The sequence below is a fragment of the Ascaphus truei genome, chromosome 7 (assembly GCF_040206685.1).
Source record: "Ascaphus truei isolate aAscTru1 chromosome 7, aAscTru1.hap1, whole genome shotgun sequence".
Classification (NCBI taxonomy): Eukaryota; Metazoa; Chordata; class Amphibia; order Anura; family Ascaphidae; genus Ascaphus; species Ascaphus truei.
In genome coordinates this window covers 55,779,147-55,801,616 of record NC_134489.1, presented here as the reverse complement: position 1 = coordinate 55,801,616, position 22,470 = coordinate 55,779,147, and the positions used below count along the sequence as shown (strand labels likewise).

The following is a 22,470-nucleotide window of genomic DNA, read 5'->3' as shown; positions in this document are numbered from 1 at the left end:
GAAGCTGCATCTACCTTGATGTTTCGCCACAGACGTGTCATTATGTGCACTGCATCACTTCTGGTAAGGATCTCTACTTAAGGAGGAGAAATGCCAAGGAAATCCACTCTTTGAAAAAGCACTGCAAAGCGCAAAATGCGCTACAGTTAACCTGGCCCATATTGCATTCCATGATGCCAGGGGTCCAATAAATGTTCTTCTTTTTATTACATTTTGTGCTTAGCCTATTCTTTCAGTTCACTGATTTTTTCACTCCGGTGGATTTCTCTACAACTATGCCAGCAGGAAGCATGCTCTTGGAGTCTATCACCACCTTAGCCATGAGTATGCATCTCAGTAGCTTTATACTTATTACTGGAATTGTCAGGACTGAGCATCAAGTGATTTCATATACACATCAATCACTCCAGGGTCTCTGGTTCACCAGAGGTGAGGGGTCCGTACCACCTGACCTTGACCGGCCAGGTATGATGCCGGTTCCCCACATACACCCCTTGGAACCCTGCACCCCTGCATTGGAGCTACTCATTGATCTAGTACAGTGCCTCTGATTATCCATGGTGATTATTATACCATTCTCTACAGGCATACCCTGGTTTAAGGACACTCACTTTAAGTACACTCACGAGTAGGGACATATCGCCCAATAGGCAAATGGCAGCTCGCGCATGCGCCTGTCAGCACGTCCTTAACAGCAATACCAGCTCCCTACCTGTACCAAAGCTGTGCTCAAGCAGGGAGACCATAGAGCCTGTTACAAATGTGTTATTTACATCAGTTATGCACGTATGTGACGATTGCAGTACAATACATACATCGATAAGAGGAAAAAAGAGAGTGCTTAACTTTAAATACATTTTCGCTTTACATACATGCTCCGGTCCCATTGCGTAAGTTAATGCGGGGTATGCCTGTATAAGGCTTTTTTATCTTACATCCAACTCATATTTACCCATTGTGGATTTGTTTGCCACCCAGGCTCTGTAGCACTGATCATGGACTTTGTTGTTCTATTCATTTACATTGACGTCTATACTGCATTTTATATATTTTTGTAATCATTTATTCTGGACAATTTTTTCTGGACACTTTTCTCTTCTTTTCCCCACTTTTTCTTCCCCTTTTGGGAATTTTTTCCATTCCCCTTACATCTCCCTTTTCCTCCCCCCTACCCCACTGTTCTCTCTTTCCCCCCCTTCACTCATAAATATACAGTAACAGCTAATTGTTTTTTATGTGTACATTTTTGGCTTTACTGTATATCTCTCATTGCGGAATTTCATGTGTGTTTCATTTGATGCACTTGTGTATTTAGGTTATTTTGTGTATTTTGATTAGAGCTTTCTACACTTTTTACACTATACATTGAGTTTGTATTAGAGTAATACATGATTATTTGTATGGATTCTTCCAGAGTATCTTTTTTACACACCAGTAGAGCGTACATTGTTCATTACGCCCCCTAGTTTGCATATATTTCTATATGTTGGTTTTAAATAATTACCTCTTGCTGCTACCGGGATCCTCCAATTGCGACTGTAGCATTCTCCTACGTCTCCAGGTGTTCAGCGGCGTCCGCCCACCAGACCGGGATGTCGAGGGTTAATCCGCTTTCCCCTGCTCCCAGTATGTCCTCCTTTTTTTTTCGGCAGGTCAGATGGAAGAGTTCCCTTCTATCTAGCACTCGCTATTCAGTCAAGTGCTTTGCTCAGCTGTGCCGGCAATGTTTAGCACTTTTGAAATTGGTGTCAAGGAAAGCAACTACGGTGGCTAAGACGGGTCAACCCAACATGTTTTGCATTCGCTTCCTAACCCCTGATGTATGTATTCGCTTCCTCACCACCTATGTTCATTGATCACTTTGAAAGAGCAATCTGCTAATAAGCCGTCTACATCAAGACTTTGACTTTATTATAAGTTAAGTGTGTCTCTTAGATCTATATAATTAGTAATGCGATATCAGCAGAGTTACAGGTGCGCCGACCAGTATTCTAAAACTTGCCTTGGAAATTCAGGGGCAATCAGCAACAAGACCCAGGTACATGCTGGGTACATGCTGCAACATTTCAGTGACATTTCAGCAGACAGACTAATGGCCCATCGGATTAACACAGCGGGGGTTCCATTCAAACTATGGGCTACCGACAGAAGGCCATGCCTCAGAAAAGAGTTTCATTTTTTGTGGATTCTGATTTAATAACCCATGGTCTAACAAAAGAAATATACATTTAGTAATAAATAATATCCTTACTTTTCCTGGTTATCTATTTCTCTTCTGTCTTGACCAAATTCGCTGTTATCATTATTTACTTTTTGATATATTTTGTTAAATTAAGGGCTTTACTGTATTAACGTAGACAACTTAGAGCTGCTAAAGCTGCAATGTGTGTTGGAATGTACAGACTCTATAAACCATGGATTAACTATGCTTTTTTAATTTGTTGACGTTTTTTGAATGGCATGTACAGCCATACTGTAACTGCTAAGTGGTGTTCTTCCGCGAGACATTTTCTAGCTCTGTAATACACATTACCGCCTATTTACGTGAAGGAATGTATCATGTATTTCAGTGCCAGAAGGTGTCCTGTAGAATAGGTGTCCTCCTTGATAAAGTGCAACAGGCACAAACCATGTAGGAGGACTGTTACACCTCCGTTTTTAATGGACCAATAATGCTATTTTTGATATACTATTTTTGACCCACTCTCCTGGCTATGCTCTATATTCCCAATCGTGCTTATCTTCATTCCACTATTGGCAGCACGCTTTACCAAAGAGACTGGATGAGGCATTTTAGATATCTGAGTATATTTGCAATCAATCAACTCATGTGGTTCAATAGTGGTTCTGGGACTATCCCAATGACGTATTGAGAAGTGGGCTTATACCCCCTTACTCTTCCCTTCAGGGTCACATTTGTCTCTTTTAAGGACTCCACACCACCTGGTAGTTGTTATAATTATTAGCCCCATACCATGTGCCTTTGATTATTCTTGATTAATCTGAAATTATTTTATATGGATTCGGCGCTAGAGCGCGTATACTCTAAACTTTCATATGTCCTGTAGATTAGCACAGGTTAGTAAATATGTGCTGTAATGTAAAGCAATATGTTGTGGCACCATCTGGCATAATTAAATCTACACATGTACAGTAAGATGATAAGCAACTTGGATCCTAAGGATAGGAAAGGGTTTATTCAGCCAGGGATTAAGTTCTGTCTGTGGTATTACAGTCATCTTTGACAACAGGAAGACTGAAAGGCTTTAGTGTGTTTCTAATTACAGATAAATCTAGCTGTATACAGCATACACCACAAGATGTTAATTTGATATTTTATTTCAGAAGAAAATGACACTGAGTATGTCAGAAACCTTAATAAAAGTCCATGATTTTTCTCAAAGACCCAACTTTAGAATTCATGGATGCCCAGTTGCTGTATCTTCTGTATTCCCCAGGTCTCAGGAAGTACTGATTTCCTTTGAAACCAGGTTCTTCATAGAAGATCCAATAACCTTCCAGGACATTACAGGACAGGACGTCATGAACACGAAAGCTCTCATAGATACTGGAGCAGTCATTCACATATTCCTTCATCTGACCACGGAAGTCTTCTCTATCATAGAGTCTTATTCTGTAGGAGCCATGGTGCTGTTTAATAAAGGGGAAAGATACATGAGTGCTGAAGTTGTTTATCAAAGCGCTAGTGCAACACAAATACAAAATAGTCACTTTCAGCTTTTTGTACATGCAGACACTTTGGACATTATTCAATTTGCTGTTAAAACATCTCCACCATGCTGGACAAGATTGTGCATGGATGTATGTATTATTTTTATAGTGCTAAACAGGTGTGCCACGCTTAACAATTTTTACATAATACAATAACAATACAGGAAATAATATAATACAATTGGTGGGAAAGTACATCAAGACATAAATGTAACATTGCGAGAAAGTAGTCCCTGAACCGAAGAGCTTACAATCTAATTGGCTTGTGGGGAGCCTAACAAAAACAGTCGAAGTACATTTGAGTGCATTAGAGTGTATTTCAGTGAGCAATGGTCATCCAGGACTATTTAAAAGCTGTGATTTTAGACCCTTTAATTTCAATGGAGCCAGAACTATTCTTCGGTAGAAGGAAAAGTTATTTACGGCATATTCTTTAATTGACCTTTTCCAGTTCTAGAAAACAGTGCCCTTTTACTTTATTCGCAAATAACTAACAATCAGTCTGTGAATGCTTAGTCAAAGCCATCAAGTTCAAATACATTTGCACTTTTGTGAATAGTGCGATCTTTATATTTTACAAACTAAATATACAGTTTAAAAAGAAATGTTGAGACTAAAACCTCAATCATCAGGTCTGAACAAGCCTTTGCAACCAGTATAAAAAGGATGAGGAAGATTTAACACTGAAAAACTTCTGATTCCTGAATATATTTTGTTTGTCCACTAAGAAGTGAGAATCCCTACAAGATAACGACCCAATGCTGATACAATTTGTCATTTATTAAGTTCTTTTCTTGTCAAAAAATATAACACATATAAAGTTAAAGACTTTTGCCAGATGCCGTGTAAATTTCCAAGGTTAAACGATCTATTTAAAAAAATGAAGCCACGGTTATCACTAAAGTGAACATATTTTGGAGCAAAATAAAGAAAATGAGCTAAATGTAATATATATTGGTGGAGGTGATTTCTTAGGTAATTCTATCAAAATGTACAATTTGATGTTTCATTGGATATGCCAAAATGTCCCTGACCGTATAGTGAAAGCTAATTACAATTATATACATATGAGATTATAATTGTACTGTTGCATGGATAATACTACAGCTACAATATAAGAATGTCAGTTTTATATAAAATTACTAATTTTGCACAAAGAGACAAATCTAAAATGACAAACACACTCTAAACACAGTTTGACTCACTTGGGGAATTGAGTGACAAGATCTAATGGAATCATTGAAACCAAACCAGCTCTGATAATCCGGGTATTCGCCCCTCTTCAGGTAATACTGATGTCCCATGTAATTGGAGCGCTCGTAGATCACCCAGCATCCACTTTCAACCCGGATAGAGTTGCACCGAGCAAAGAAGGAATGCAGATCAGCATTGTCTCCAGAACACTCATGGAACTTCCCTTGAAAGTTCCTATCCTCGTAGAAGATGATCTAGAATAATACAAATATTGATAGCTGAATATATTAGCAGATGCAGTAACATTGTATCTTTCGAACATTGCAACTATCCATTGTGTATTCAATTTAACACATCAGCCACTACTGGTTTCTTACAAGATGTATAGCGTGTCTACAGTATGTCAGCTGTCAAATCTCGACTTAAAACAATATATGGGACCATAATGTATTTACTAAATACATTTTACAACACAGTCAATTGAATGGACTGTAGGGTGTCTTATGGCTTAGCCCCTTTCAGTAAATGTAACCATACTTGTCTGCTATTTTATATAATTAAATAAAACATGTTCTAATTATTTGGAATGTGACTGTGCATTATCTCTTCCAGATTAGTAATCACTATTCTATTGATGGTTGTGTTTTATAATTATGTGACTGTGATAAATATACAGTTTGTGCATTGTATTTTATGTGTGTACAATAGAAGTATTAAAATAATACCTGGTCCATTAAAAGGTGTACTGCCTGTAACAAACCTACAGTATACTTCCCCAGGACGAATATGGCTAATATAACTCTGCACTGCATTGTATGTCACACTTTATCCATGTACCAAGAACATTTTCTTTTACCTTTCCCATGTTAGCGAGACTGCAGTTGTGGCCGTTCAGTGATATCGGAGAGGTACCCTGAACCCTTTATATACTGCAAACCATGGGCTTAATCTACATATACAGTACTATACAAATGGGACCTTCCTCCACCTAATGACAGTAAAGGTTCCTTTTACTGTATCCCTTACAATGTGCGGCTAGCCTATTGTGTGACATACTGTATAACTGTTGTTTTAACTATTGCTTTTCATGTAGGATTTAGGGAATTGGATAAATCAGCACAACTTGTATTATGTTAAATGCAACATACAGTATTGAATAGTGAGAGAGAAACATCTGGCACAGTGACAAAGCAAGTATGATCTTTACCTCATTATAATGGTTTCAAATAGCTATTCTTTATGTTTTACAATAAAATAAAAAACTCTTATATAACTCTTATATAGCACTATATTGTATCAGCCCTATATATAGAATTTTGCATGCACAGCCCGATAGAGCAGTGCTTTCACTCACTGACTCATTCTTTCATCTAAATCAGGAGTGGGCAACTTCAGCACTTACGGGCCGCAAAAGGTCAGGGTTTCAGGATATTCCTGCTTCAGCACAGGTGGCTCAATCAGTGAGTCAGTCAAATATTAAGTCACTGATTGAGCAACTTATAATGTAGCAGGGATATAATAAAAATAATAATAATAATAATAATAATAATTCTTAAAACCTGACCTGGTGGTGGCCCTTGATGACTGCAGTTGCCCACTCCTGATCTAGATACATAGAGTTGCCACATTTAAGTTTTTATAATACCGGATGCCAAAATCCTGTATGAAAGTGGGATGTCATAATGAGTGATGAATAATTTGCAAATGCTTCAAACTGAATAGTATCTCCCGCTTGACCACAACATTCTTTGTTTTTATCATGCCTGCTCTTGCCAAGCCGAGGGAAAGATGTGCACTGAACAAACAAGTAGCGGCGAGATAAAAAGTAACGCCTGTACGGGTGGGTGTCATTATGAGGTGACCAGGCAGTGTCCTAACTTCATTATTTGAATATTTTCGACAGGCGACATCTATCGGAAAAGGTAACTATTAGAATCAGGTAGAAATCTAAAATATAGTACAATTATGCGTCCCAACAGACCTTTCAACAGACTGTTCAAGGAAATAAAGAAGATGGAAGAAAGAAGATTTTTTTAACCCGATGCTGATCGTCGCGGAGGATGGAGGCAGATTGCGGTGGAGGAAGTCGCGGGTCGAGAGCTTTGTGATATGCCGGGATTAGGAGGGTGAAGACTTCTAAAGGTAAGATAAATATTAAATGTGTACAGTAATTGTCTTTATTCAGGTTTTTTTATTGTATTTTGTTATTTTTATGTTTTTGATTGCCCAATGACTGCTAATGTATTAATCTATGCCCCTACAGATAAATACAGTAACAGGCAATGCACTTTTTGGCAAATGCTTGTTTTGAATTGATTGTTATTTTTTCTATTTATGTTTATTGTTTTGAATCAATGGTTATGTATTTTGATGGCTTGTTTTTATAACTGTAGCCAGGTCCCCTGCCTATCAAGCCCCCCCTCGTCTTGCTAGCGATCGCGGGGGCCGCCGAGTCCAATGGCGGTCCCGTCGGCCGATCACAAGAGTGGGAGCGGTGAGGACCTGGCTTCAAGGGGGTTGCTGGGGACGCGTTGCGAAGGCTCCCGGCGCTCCCGTAGCAGGGCGGCAGGGCGGCAGGGCACCGCCATTCCCTATGTGGTCACGCATGCACAGTGAGTCCCTGCATGCGGCGGCCAGCCAGGGACATTGCGCATGCGCAGTGATAAGCGCGCGAACACTAGCCTACCAGGGAAGGCTCTTGGAAGGGACTACAAGTCCCATGAGCCTCAGCAGCGCCCCACGTGATGCCAGGGAGCCAATAGGGCTGAAGGATTGCTCTGGAGACAGATTGATACATTTCGCGGGCTTAGAGCAACGGCAGTTGGAGCTGGGAGATAGAAGGGGAAGGAAGGGTGTAGTGAACAAGTGGCTCCTACACCAGGTAAGGTTCCCCAGGTCCCAGACAGACCCCAACTCTCCACCAGGTTAGTGGGTAATTAATAAGGGACGGCCCCTAGGTTAGGGACTCTGCCCTTAGGTGCGTGTGGGGTGCAATCTTGTCAGGTCACGGCTATCAGTGCTGTGAGGGCTGACAAGAGGGCATCGTGTGTAGATTGCAGTGCATTGCTGCAGGGGCTGGGAGTGTCAGTGAGTGCCAGGAGAGCTAGGGGAACGGATTAGGCCAGTAAACCCCTAGGCCCCAGGTAGGTCTTCACTCCCCAGCTTGTGGTGCTACAGGGATAGGCCCTAGGTTAGGGACACTGTCATCGTAGCACTAGTGATAGATAGGGACACAGCAGACGCTGCGCTTCCTGAGAAGAGACTTGGGCTCAAGTCTGTGATAAAGATACAGAGACTATCTCCAGGGTTGGGCGCAGATCATCTGTGTTGCTGCAGAAGCCATCCGGGTGGGATCGCCCCGGACGGTAGTTCCTGTGTTCATCCGTCATCGGATCCTTTGCGAAGCTCCATTGCAGGCCCGAGCACTGGAGTGCTTGGCAGGTAACCCTTATCAACAAGTGCACCAACGATCCTACCTATATTATTCACACGGGACTAGTGGCTGTGCAGTCACACATATCTTCTCCCTTAAGGGTGCAGACGTATTGTGTATGTGATTACTGGACATGGGGTGGGATCACCTGGTGAAGGGGGTAGCGTCCTGCGAGACGCATTAGTTAGTGTCTCCTCTAGAGAGGGACACCTGTTGATCTGTTGATGTTACAGTACATGCAAGTACGTTTCCTATGCTCCCAAGTAAAGTTATTGGTGGTTATACATACTGTGTGCTGAGTGATATATATTGTCCTGCGAGGAACCACTCCCCCTCTGGTGGGAGCCATCACAGGTGGAGGCGCTGCACCGAGTACAGGGTTACTCATAATATACTTGCCCCAGGTTCCCCATGGCGGAAGCTCAGCCCTCCTGTGAGCCTAACAGGTAAAGCACCACACCCGGTAACAGTAGGTTCTCCGCACTCACACTATATCTGCGATTGGGTGGGGGAATACCCGTTACATTTGGAGGCGCTGCTGAGATCCAGACCTGGGGTGCCCTGTTCCATTTTTTTGTCAAATTGTCCACCATGTTTGTAAAGTCTGGACACGAGGTCCTCGCCTGGGCCTTGAGGATAGATCTTAGCCCCCGCCGTGTGGTGGCCGTAGAAGGCCTTCCCGCTAATATATCAGATGAGGAGGTCTGTGATCATGTGCGTAAAATCCCCGGGTGGCCGTACGCCCTTATTATAGATGAAGATGAAGACCCCACGTCCGCGTGGAGCTCGATGCTTTTTGTGGTGACATACACGTGGGATATATGCCTGTCAGCGGCACCGTCCGCGTTGTTTATGCCAGGGTGCCCCGCTGAGGGTTACCCTTTAGTCTACTCTGATCCAGCGCCATGGCAACTTTCCCCAACTTGGCAGCATGCACGTGCTGCTGAGCTCGAGGAGGCGAATTACCTTGCAGAAAGTTGTCCGGGATTGGCGGGAAACCCTAAGCCCCGCCCCTGCAACACGAGTGGCTTAGCACCGAGCCAGAACTATCCCTTGATAGAAAGTGCCCCTCCTCTAGAGTCCACCAGGGGGAGAGAGCGCCTTGAGCAGCAATCAGCTGCTCAAGGGGAAGGAAGGGTGTAGTGAACAAGTGGCTCCTACACCAGGTAAGGTTCCCCAGGTCCCAGACAGACCCCAACTCTCCACCAGGTTAGTGGGTAATTAATAAGGGACGGCCCCTAGGTTAGGGACTCTGCCCTTAGGTGCGTGTGGGGTGCAATCTTGTCAGGTCACGGCTATCAGTGCTGTGAGGGCTGACAAGAGGGCATCGTGTGTAGATTGCAGTGCATTGCTGCAGGGGCTGGGAGTGTCAGTGAGTGCCAGGAGAGCTAGGGGAACGGATTAGGCCAGTAAACCCCTAGGCCCCAGGTAGGTCTTCACTCCCCAGCTTGTGGTGCTACAGGGATAGGCCCTAGGTTAGGGACACTGTCATCGTAGCACTAGTGATAGATAGGGACACAGCAGACGCTGCGCTTCCTGAGAAGAGACTTGGGCTCAAGTCTGTGATAAAGATACAGAGACTATCTCCAGGGTTGGGCGCAGATCATCTGTGTTGCTGCAGAAGCCATCCGGGTGGGATCGCCCCGGACGGTAGTTCCTGTATTCATCCGTCATCGGATCCTTTGCGAAGCTCCATTGCAGGCCCGAGCACTGGAGTGCTTGGCAGGTAACCCTTATCAACAAGTGCACCAACGATCCTACCTATATTATTCACACGGGACTAGTGGCTGTGCAGTCACACATATCTTCTCCCTTAAGGGTGCAGACGTATTGTGTATGTGATTACTGGACATGGGGTGGGATCACCTGGTGAAGGGGGTAGCGTCCTGCGAGACGCATTAGTTAGTGTCTCCTCTAGAGAGGGACACCTGTTGATCTGTTGATGTTACAGTACATGCAAGTACGTTTCCTATGCTCACAAGTAAAGTTATTGGTGGTTATACATACTGTGTGCTGAGTGATATATATTGTCCTGCGAGGAACCACTCCCCCTCTGGTGGGAGCCATCACAGGTGGAGGCGCTGCACCGAGTACAGGGTTACTCATAATATACTTGCCCCAGGTTCCCCATGGCGGAAGCTCAGCCCTCCTGTGAGCCTAACAGGTAAAGCACCACACCCGGTAACAGTAGGTTCTCCGCACTCACACTATATCTGCGATTGGGTGGGGGAATACCCGTTACATTTGGAGGCGCTGCTGAGATCCAGACCTGGGGTGCCCTGTTCCATTTTTTTGTCAAATTGTCCACCATGTTTGTAAAGTCTGGACACGAGGTCCTCGCCTGGGCCTTGAGGATAGATCTTAGCCCCCGCCGTGTGGTGGCCGTAGAAGGCCTTCCCGCTAATATATCAGATGAGGAGGTCTGTGATCATGTGCGTAAAATCCCCGGGTGGCCGTACGCCGTTATTATAGATGAAGATGAAGACCCCACGTCCGCGTGGAGCTCGATGCTTTTTGTGGTGACATACACGTGGGATATATGCCTGTCAGCGGCACCGTCCGCGTTGTTTATGCCAGGGTGCCCCGCTGAGGGTTACCCTTTAGTCTACTCTGATCCAGCGCCATGGCAACTTTCCCCAACTTGGCAGCATGCACGTGCTGCTGAGCTCGAGGAGGCGAATTACCTTGCAGAAAGTTGTCCGGGATTGGCGGGAAACCCTAAGCCCCGCCCCTGCAACACGAGTGGCTTAGCACCGAGCCAGAACTATCCCTTGATAGAAAGTGCCCCTCCTCTAGAGTCCACCAGGGGGAGAGAGCGCCTTGAGCAGCAATCAGCCACTTCTGTTCACCATAAGAGAGTTAACGGATGCAGCGACATACACCCTCGGCTGTATAAAGTCATACGGGCCCCAAAGTTAGACTCGCCCCTGTAGTGTGCCCATGTGTAGTAGAAGACTGGAATGTGACTGGTGGCTCGACTGATGAGTTATCCACGTTACCATTAGTGCTCACGACAACAGTGGTAGATGGGGAAGGATGCCTGCACTGCCGCCTGAGCGGTTGTGATTGCCACGTCGGTGAATTGACCTGAGGGCCCAAGTGTGCAGAATGCAAGATGCTGTTCCTGAAAACCGGGCTGCTGCAGCCTACAGAACTGCCAAAAGAGGAGGAGGAGGAGGAGCCTGACCTCTCTACTAAAGTGAGTTACACTGCTAATCAGTCTGTCTTAATCCCAGAGGTATCAGGGGGCCTGTGTGTCCAAAGTGATGTTCCAGACACTGTTGCAGAGACAGAGTATTTTCCCCCTGGGAATGAAATAGACTGCGAGAGGTTACACTGTAACGTGTATATGGGCCGGAAATTTCCCGGAATAGATGCATTTGTGCTAAGGTGTGACACGAGGTATGAAGAAGATGACAAGTGGCAGGATGACCTAGCGCGGTGGGAGACTCGCAGAAGAAGTGCTGCACAGGACCTGATAAAGAAAGAACAAGAGAGGAAAAAGATGGAGAGGTTACATAGTAGAGAGAGCGACCTGTCTGAACCGCAGATTCCGGAATCACAGGGTAAGGTGTCTCTACCCCCATCCTCTCTTAGTGATTCCAGCGACCAACAACCAGCCGTGGTGATGCGCCAGCCGGCAGACCACTCAAGTGAAGCTGAAGCATCTGCTGCGGACCCTGCTGTGGGCCCAGGGGCCCTACAACTGCCAGTCCGGCCTACCACAGTGGTACCATCGGTCCCAGGCTTGGGATCAGTACCTGCTAACCACGCCAAGGGTAAGGTGAATGCCCAGGAAAAGTTAGGTGCACTTCCGCTAGTGGCACCAGAGCAAGCACTGGTGCGGCCGGAGCCGCGGAAGAGTCCCACGACCGTGGTGACTCCCAGTGTGTCGGAGGGACCGGAGGAAGAGGACCCCGTCGCAAGCCAGCGGAGTGGTGAGGAACCTCCTTACTCCCCACAGGCTCCGATGGGGGCGGCCGTGGAAAAGGCCCGAACTAAGGCTCCTGACCTGAGAGTGAGCCTGTGTGCTCCAACCCAAATGGTCCCAGGACTGGGATCCAATGCTCCCGAGTTTCAAGAAAGTGAGGGGACTGCCCCACAAGTGCCGGGGGCAGGTCCCAAGACAGCCGAGGTGGGAACTTTGTTAAAAATGGTTTTTGAGGCAAAAAGTGACACTGTGTCCGAAAGCTGAACCGCTTTGGTTTTAGGTCCGGGTACCCCCTGCTTCCCGAGATAAGGCCCCTTTAGGGGGTGTCGGTATCCCTCTGCTTTGTTTACATTCCGTGGTCACGTGATCGGGACCTTTAAATGCAGAGGGATACCGGCACCTCATAAAGGGGCCTGTATCTCGGGAAGCAGGGGGTCCCCGGACCTGAAACCAATGCGGTTCAGCTCCGGAGAGCCCCTGCACATGTACACTATGAATAAAAGTTGTTTATAAATACTTTATATTTTGCCGTTGTTTGCGCTGAAAGAGCGGCTGGTCTCTCTCTGCTGCAAACACCTATCGGCAGAAAAGGCCTATCGGCAGGTTACCGGGAGCCAGGCTGTTTCGGCACAGGCTCATCGGCAGTTTTGCTTTTGCAGTGATTCGGCAGGGATCGGCATGGATTCGGCCCTTACTGAATACTGCGAGGGTCAATCGCCAAAATAAGGCCTATCGGCAACCCTTGGCGATTGCACTTTTTCGGCGCTTACTGCATAGAGCCCTTAGTTCTCAGTATGTATTTGATTCCAACAATAAATTGCAAATGGAATGGTAACACAACTTTAGCACCAAATCCCCTCAGATCAAAAAAAACCCCTGAGAGAAATGCAGGAAGTTTCCCATACCAGAGAAAGACGGAGCCAGAACAGTCTTTGAGTTACTGTGGATGATTCTATTTGCTTGAATCAAGCAACAGATTGTGAATGTATTGTGCAGATGTTTTTATGTTTTATGTGCTTGATCGGAAGTCTGCCAATGAGAGGTGAGCCTAGCAGTTTTGATTTGCTTTTCCCCTACAGACTGGTGTGGATCGAGGACACCCCTTGACCTGATTAGGATATAAATTCTGCCTCAAATCAACATCAACTCTGATTTTTTATACTTCTAGACCTTTAAATGGCTCTAATTGAATTTTGAGCTCCTGAAAAAGAACAGCTGAGACCAGCTCGTCAGCACGCCGAGACGGTTGACATTGTACGCTGGACGTTGGAGCCTCAGCACGTATTATTAAATTGGTTAAATGGAGGCTCCTGTGTGTAATTGGGTATACCAAACAAATTTAATCAATTTAATACAACCAATTAGGACTCTGGGTATATATATCCGGTTGATATGTCTCAGTCCATCCCCTGATGAGATCAGCAAGTCTGAGGAAACGCGTAGGGTTAATGTGCTGTGGATGACCTAGTGTTTGTTGAGCAAGTTGCTGCCACCTTACTCAAAGACTGCTACCATCTGCAGTCCTGTCACTTCCGCCTCCTTCCTTCCCCCTTGCTTGGAACCAGGGACATTTGGTTTGTGTTCCCCGGGGGAAGAATTTGAGAAACCACTGGTGCCGAGAGCTCCTGCTGGACGGAGACTCACGAGGACCACACTGGTCTGCAGAGCAGCTGAGCAGAGGAGAAGCTTCTTGCTGACAAATCGGAGCATGAGTATTGATCCCATACATGCTTTTTTATCTTCATTGTTTGTGAGTTTAACCATTGAGTTTTTTGGAACATTAAATCCATTTTTATACAGTAATGCACTAGGATTGGGCGCTTTTTTTCTTTTCTTTTTCTATACAGGTTGAGTGGGGAGGTCGTTGGGCCCTATCAGAAGGCTGCCTGTTTCCTGTTTCAGTGTTTTTGATTTGCTGTATTGGACTTCATTTTTTGGACTCACAAGGATATTATGTTTTAAGTATTGTCATTTTTTTGTTTATATTTTTTTATTAGTATTTAATACATTTTTTGGGTTAAATAGGCATCCACAGCACTATGTTTAATTGGTTTATATTATTTAATTTGGCTACTCATGCTGGGACATACATGTGTGATATTTAGTGGAATATATATGACTCATTAACACATTGGTGTAGATCCACTTAGATTTTATTGTTCATTACTGACTGGGCGTTGCAGCAGCAGTCACCCAAGCGCAGTATTTTTTTATATATATATATATATATATATATATATATATATATATATATATATATATATATATATATATATATATATATGTGTGTATATATAGATATATATATATATATCTATATATATATATATAGATATATATATATATATATACACGTTTTAAGTTGTGGTAGGTGAAAAAGGCAACAAGAAAACCTCCACCGTATTGCATATAGCAAATAAAAAGATCACTTGTGAGTACATTCACATGTCTTAAGCAGGTCTGCAACCCTGCCTTTCACCATTATCCCCAGCATACAGTGCTTTCACTGCAGCAAGGGATTCTGGGAAATGCCATGCAAATGAGCACACAATGTGTCACCTTTTGCCTGGAATATCCATTATATATATACTGGTTCCACAAATTATCCACAAAGCCAGTTATTACAGTGAGAACATTATCTATCATGTCCGTGGATCGGACAAGGAGAGATATTCAGTACCTGGTTTCAAACAAATTGCTATGTACTTTTGGTTACAAGCATAGGATGTACCCTATAGGATTGTGAGCACTATCATTTGGATCTTTCATTAGACCACCATTGTACAGTATTCCATTGTATTATGATCAAGATAAATTGGCTGTGGAGGTGATATCTGTGGATGGCTATAGTCTTTCTATGTTCATTTATATTGATGTACTTTGATATATACTAAACATTTTTTGTGCATCTGTATATACCACTGTTCTGTCTTCCTCCATTCTTTATATGATCTTGATATGTGTTAATAGGCACTGTTATTATAATGAGATGATATTTGCCTCCTGCATTTTCTATAGAAATGCATTTTACTGTAAGAACACAAGGTGGTGCTGTGATGCTACATTTATGTATTGGATCCTCAGGTTCTTACACCTCTGCACGCATGTGTGTCTGCAATTATTTTTGCAATGCCGGTGATCTATTTTGGCACAAAATGCCCCGGTCAGGGAATATTTCTACAGCTCGTGAGTGAAAGGAAGGCTCTAATTTAAGCTTTCTTCATGAATATACCCGGTAGGTGCACAAACTTCTGTTGCTGTGCCCTCCTACCTCCACACTACGGTGCTCGTGCCCCCCCCCTTACCTTCCTGTCAGCGTCAAATGATGCCGTGGGGTCATGTGACGTAACGCCACCCCGCGGCGTCATTTGACGCCAACTGTCATGGCGAAGGGCATCAAATTACGCCGCGGGGTCAGAAACCTCGGTAAGTTCAGTTGCAGAGGCCTCACAAGATCCCACCAGCATTTAATTGAAATGCCTTGGGGAAGGGCGTGGGCCTCTGCAACTGCCACACCCCCCAAAAAAAATCTTGCGCCCCCAGTTTGAGCACCCCTGACATAGTATATACTCACTTGGAAAATATGTAAATACATTTTGATGTCTGAACCAGAAGTGCGCCTATTTTGGAGCCAAAAGGGCTGTTTTTTGGCTCAAAACATTGCTCAGAGTTTATTGTTTGTATCTCATGATGTGTTAAATAAATGTACGTTTATATTTTTCTAATCTTGGAGTGCCGTGGACATTTTCTATATATATATCAGTAGTGGGATTCAGTCAGTTCACACCGGTTCGTGCAAACCTGTTCCTGGAACTTCCCAAGTTCGCCGAGTGTGCATTAGCCGATAATAGAATCTCTTGTGTCAGTCAGAGCAGGACTGCAGGGGAGGTGTGCCATCTAGCAGTCTGACCCAGAACTTCCGGTGTCTGCTGCTATAGAGCACTCCTCACCTCATACAGCTCTCTCCTGCTCAGCTTCAAGTGATTCTTCTGCCGCTGCATACCATCTCCTCGTGCCTGTGTCCACCCAGGTAGGCATGGGGGAGGGGAGGGGAAGATCTGAGGGGAACTGGGGGAGATGTGAGGGAGAGATTTGGGGGAGATGTGAGGGGGCGATCTGAGGAAGATCTGAGGGGGTCTGGGGGAGATATGAGGGGGGACTGGGGAAGATGAGGGGGAGATCTGATGATGCTGAGGGGGATTGGGAGAGATGTGAAGATGAGGGAGACTGGGGAGGATGATGAGGGGACTGGGGAGATCTTATGATGAGGGGGACTGGGGGAGATCTGATGATAATGAGTGAGACTGGGGGAGATCTGATGAGGGGGACTGGGGGAGATATGATGATGATGATGATGATGAGAAGGGGGACTGGGGGAGAAACTGATGATGATATGGGGGAGAAGCTGATGATAATGAGGGAGACTTGGGGAGATCTGATGATGAGGGGGACTGGGGGAGATCTGATGATGATGATGATGATGATGATGATGATGATGATGATGATGATGATGATGATGATGATGATGATGATGATGATGATGATGATGATGATGAGAAGGGGGACTGGGGGAGAAGCTGATGATGATATGGGGATAAGCTGATGATGATGAGGGAGGGAAGCTGATGATGGTGATTTTTCAATTTGAAAGGGTGGTAAATTGAGAGAGAACCTTGCTAAAATTTCTGAATCCCACCACTATATATATATATATATATATATATATATATATATATATATATATATATATATATATATACATGTAGAGGTATCAGTACCGTGTTAGCTGAGCTTCAATAATCAAAAAATAAATAGATGATACCGTTCTGTGGCTAACGAAATGCTTTTATTTGTGCGAGCTTTTCGAGAATACAAATTTATGCAACTGTTCGGGACACTTAGCAGTGGCCTAAACAGAGATCGAAATTTTATGAGTCATTACTGACACTAGTGAACTCTCGTCCCATGAGCGCTAAAGGCCATGTCTGTACATACTGTGCTATATGTATGCACACACAGCTGTCTCTCACACATACTATTACTCCTTGTTTTTCCATCCCTATACACCAATAGGGACCACTTAGTATCCACACACACTTTTAGTTGTGCTACAAACTCTCACATTTCCACACCCACCCACACCATTTATATCCGCTCCCACTCCACACACACCTTGTGTAAAGCACTGTATATACTGTGGGCTCTCCATTCATTTTTATTCACACTGATACACACACACTCTTTCTTCACTTGCTTTCACAGTAACCTTTTGACACCTCTAGCCATAAAACACATCCACACCGGGGGAAGGAACAGCACAGATAACATTCCAAGAGACACTGTTTTTAAGTTGACCTTTTGCTTCATTCATTGTAACATCGCCGGAAGAAGAGATCAGTGTATCTCGAAAGCTCGCACAAATAAAAGCATTTCGTTAGCCACAGAACGGTATCATCTATTTATTTTTTGATTATATATATATATTAGTCTGTGAGGATTCCTAGAAATCCAATATACCGGCACAGCACAAGAGATAATGACATACAAGTGGTTTATTGGGTCCAAAATGCACACATATGCTCGATTTTTCGGTCCCTATGGGGACCTTCTTCAGGGGTACCCTGTGGTTGCAGCCGGATTCTCAGCCTCTTCTGTAAAGTTTCAATTCCAACACAGACTTGGCTGAGTATCCGGCTGCAACCACGGACACAGCTGTGAGGTTTCCACTCCAACGCACAGACGTGTCATGTCCCCTGACGTCATCGGGTACCACCTTATAATTGCTAAGGTAATGAAGGGGTTAACTCCTCCCGCCACCCTCCCGGTAGGCATAAACACCCATCACGGAACAAATACCACCTTCACCCACCCCCTCTACACCCAATAAACCGGGCACTGGTATTTAACCCCTTCATTACCTTAGCGGTTAGCCGCTAAGGTAATGAAGCTGCCTGTAAAAAAAAATATATTAAATAGGATGGAAGCAGGGGTTCTCCGGAGCTGGTATTAAAGCGGGTCAGCTCCGGAGACTCCCAGCTTCAATCCATTGCAGTAAAAATATTTTTTTCTTCTTAGTCACATCGCGGATCTCCTCTCGCCACCCTTGAGGTAGCGAGATGAGAACCTGCGAGTTACTTGCGAGTTCCGCGATGTGATTATCGAAGCTACCTGAATGGCTTGATATCGCAGAAAATGCGAGTTTGAGCATTTTTTGAGCTCCAGCACGGTTTGGCTGTGCAGGAGCACTACCGATTGGGAAACAGCACTTCCCGAGCGATTTTGGCATGTTATTGAAGCTTTGTGAATAGCTACCTATGCCAACTCATTTTAGATTTGCTCAAAATGCACAATGAGTTACTGTAGTTATTGAACTAACTAAAATAGGCCCCTCTGACTCCAAGAAAGTCCACAGTTTTCCAAGCATCTCTGCTGAAGCTGTTCCGTGTGAATACCTTTCCAGGGCACACTCTTCCTCCTTCTTACCCTGTCCAGGTTGATGGTGGGGAGGAATCCATTGTGGAAACAATCCTGGACTCCAGAGTACATAGAGGAAAGTTGCAACATCTGGTGCAATGGATGGGCTATGAACCAGAGCAAAGATCCTGGGAGCCACATGCTCCAACACTTTTCAGGGATTTCCACACAAAATCAAACCAAGGTGAAGATCATCTGGCGGACGATCCTTGATGGGGGGGTGGGGAGTAATCTTAGGAACTCAGATCCTTCTCGCTCCCAGCCTGGTATTATCTGCTCTGTCTCAGGGATTGCTGTTGCCTGTTGTTTTCTTTCTGCAGAGAGTTCTCTAAAGGAATCTGATTGCCTAATTCCCAGCACCTGTTCCTCACCCTAGCCAGCCCTATGTAAACATCTATTTCCTGTTCCTCCATTGACTGTTTATTTGGTTGATCCCAGTGCTCAAGCTTGCTGTTAGCTCATTGCCTGTTTGTTCTTTTACTGTTAACAGACCTTGTTGGGACCTTACTTTGCCTTCCCCTCTCCAGTCCAGACCTAAGCATAATGCTGACCATCCTTTACCTGCGGCTAGCCCTGACCTCTTCTGTATTCCTGACCATACTTTGTCTGCCACCAGTCCTAACCTCTGCTTTGTTCCTGACCATCCTTTATTCCTGACGCCAGCCCTGACCTCTGCTTCCTTACAAACCATTTCTTCCTGCCTGCTAGCCTGTCTCAGCCACTGGACCCTAGCCACGCGGTTGCTCTCCGTAACATTTACATTCCACCAGGCCTCCTCTGATGGGTATAGCTTAGGCTTAGGACTGCCGTGGTTTCTGGTTGGTCCACCCCTTCCCGTCCATCCTCCAGCTCTCCCCCCTAACTTCTGCCTGTGCTGCTCTCGCTGTCATGTTGTTCCCTTTGCCTCCTCACCATGTGGTCATCACCATCTTGCACACATGGCCTACTTGATTGAGTGCAGTCACATCATACAGCCTGTCGCAAACCTCAATCCAGTCATCCACGCTGTTACCAACTACACCTAGGACTGCACCTCTTCCATTGCCTCTATCCTCCTCCTCTGCTGAGCTCCCCCTTGCCTCCCATTCGGGCCTCTCTACGACTATCTGGCCACAACTGTATGCTAAGACTAAGCATTTCAGGTGGATGAGTTCTCCTGGTTCTACCCTGCACTATCCATGGCCCAGTTCCCTAGCCCCATTCTGCTGCATTATCTCAAAACATTTAATAACATCTATTTTTTCTCTGATTTGTATGTTGACATAATAAACATGAAAAACACCTATACAGTATATGTTTGGAAGATGTTATTATATGCATGTTTGGAATATTTATTATTCTAGATTGTAAAATTATTTTTGGAAGATCTTTTAAATGTGAGACATTCATATTCTTTAAGTCTCTGCAATTCAATAAAAGTCCATTGCACGTCTCATGGAGCCAACTCTGCTGTTCAAAGCACCCCAGTCAGTGTATCTCCTGAACTCTCCAGGTTTTAGGTAGTACTGACGTCCCCTGTAGTCGGGCTCCTCGTAGAAGATCCAGTATCCCTCAAACACATTACAAGAGTGAATGTCATGGTAGCGGAATTGCTCATGGACATTGGAGCAGTCATCAGAGAATTCCATTAGCTGGCCCTTAAAGTCTTCTCTCTCGTAAACATTTATCCTGTATGTGTCTCTATGCTATAGATAGTAGAAAAACAAAAATATGCAAAGGGAACTGAAATATTGATTTTAACCTGTTCTTCACATATTATCTCAAATATTATCTGATGATAAAGTCTTAGTATGCTATCATACAAAATATTAATTTTGCCCATATACAGTATATATATTCCATTTTACTGCAAATGTTTTCAAAATAAGATTTAATTTAATTGTAGTACAAATGCACATTTTTGTAAGAAATCACAATCACAGAATTTAGAAATAATACCTTGACATATTTTAAATGAAATGTAAAAAAACTAATGGAGAATGAGTGTCAAATAGTCATAATATTAAATACAAGGGTTGCAGTAAATGCATTGCAGAACTCCAACCAACATGTTTGGACTAGCACTCAATGAACAAGACGATATTGGCATCAGTTAAAACTAGCAACAACATAATAAGCTTGTACTAAGATGTTATGACTTTAGAATAATGTTTTTCCATACGCTTCTGAGAGAAACCCAGCCACAATACATTTTTAGGAATTACGACACACACATGCACTTAGTTTACATAGGAATGAAACCTGTTTCTCCAACACATTGACTGGTTGGATTTTTTTGAGGATTGGGGAAGAAACACTGGTTTAGGATTCACCTGTGGTATCATACGGCAAGAACGAATGGATTCATTGAACCCTATCCAGTGCTGGCAGTCAGGATATTCACCCCTTTTGAGGAAGTACTGGTATCCTCTGTAATTGGGATGCTCATAGATCATCCATGGTCCACTTTCCACTCGAATGGAGTTGCAGCGGCTGAAGTAAGAGTGAAGGTCAGAACAGTCAGAGCTGCACTCTTAGGAGCGGCCCTGGAAGTTCTTGTCCTCATATAAGAAAATCTACAGGAATAAATAACAGGTTAGTTTCAAAAACTGTACCTGCAAGTTACAGAACCCAGTCATACTGTATGCTTCTGACCCCAGAAGACGTTTGTTAGGAATAGGATACTTTACTTTTCTGGCAGCTATACACACATATATATGTATTTATTTATTTTCAATTTACGAAACCTTCCTTACCGTCCCCATTTTAACGTGACTGTGCAAAGTCAGTGTTCATAGGGTGCAGAGCTAGCTTGTATACAAATAATCTTGTGCTGGTTCTGCATAAGTGGAACAAAAGAGGCCTTAATCTGGTTAGTAAGGTGAATTCAAAGTTCCTTTATGCTACTTTATTATTTGCATTGTTAATTCTATGTGACGCGACTGTACTGCTAGTGTAGCTATTGTGTAGTAGGGATTTACTGTTTTTGTTATTTCGGTGGTAAAAGGTCCCATTTCAGGGTATATGTCAGCAAAGCAATTGTTTTGAACAAAGGCATGATATTTTATGAATAGTAACTTCTAGTTATGATGATGAAAGAATATTATCAAAATGTAAGGTTTTTTTCCGTCTGTATGTGAAAACACACATGAAATATTAGATAATATTGCTGAGTATCTCCAAAGATGCCCAATCCTCAGAAACTGCAGGATTAATGTTAAGTACAGTAAATGGGCAACACATCAATTTTTTTTCATTGAATGAATAATATATTTTTATATTGACTGCTTTAGAGACATTGGGGCCTATTCTAGCAGCTTTGATAAAATTGCTGCCATCTTGAACGTTGTGGGATGACCCCATGGAATGGTTTGACATTTGTGTTATCACGGTATTCAGAAAGAATCAGAACCATTTCCACAAGTCTCAAGCCGTGAGGTAGGAAATGCCAATACCGTACGGGACAGCAGCGATGGTACCTCCGTCTTTTTCTAAGTTCTCCAATGTGTGATCTGGCCGTAGTCTGTAAGAGCTGCATAGAGAGCCTCTCCCTGCACAGCTCTCACAGGCGATCGCACTGTTTTTATTTACATTTTAATAACAGAGTATTGTAGCAAGGGGTCTCCGGAGCAGAACCACATTAATTTCAGGTCTGGGGACCCCTGCTTCCCGAGTTACAGGCCCCGTTATGGGGTGTCGGAATCTCCTGTGCGTTTAAATGTCCCGG

At 44.0% G+C, this 22,470-nt stretch overlaps 1 protein-coding gene and 1 pseudogene across 1 annotated transcript; both read right to left on the bottom strand.

Annotated features, from left to right (window-relative positions):
• Nucleotides 1-3,323: 3,323 nt before the first annotated feature.
• Nucleotides 3,324-5,930, bottom strand: LOC142498537 (gamma-crystallin M2-like). Its single transcript, XM_075606762.1, has 3 exons — nt 5,783-5,930; nt 4,938-5,180; nt 3,324-3,651 (listed from the first exon to the last, which is right to left on the bottom strand). The coding sequence occupies exons 1-3, from the start codon at nt 5,789-5,791 to the stop codon at nt 3,376-3,378; spliced, it is 528 nt and encodes a 175-aa protein (XP_075462877.1). The 5' UTR covers nt 5,792-5,930; the 3' UTR covers nt 3,324-3,375.
• Nucleotides 5,931-20,173: 14,243 nt separating this feature from the next.
• Nucleotides 20,174-21,508, bottom strand: LOC142499987 (gamma-crystallin-3-like; annotated as a pseudogene).
• Nucleotides 21,509-22,470: the final 962 nt, after the last annotated feature.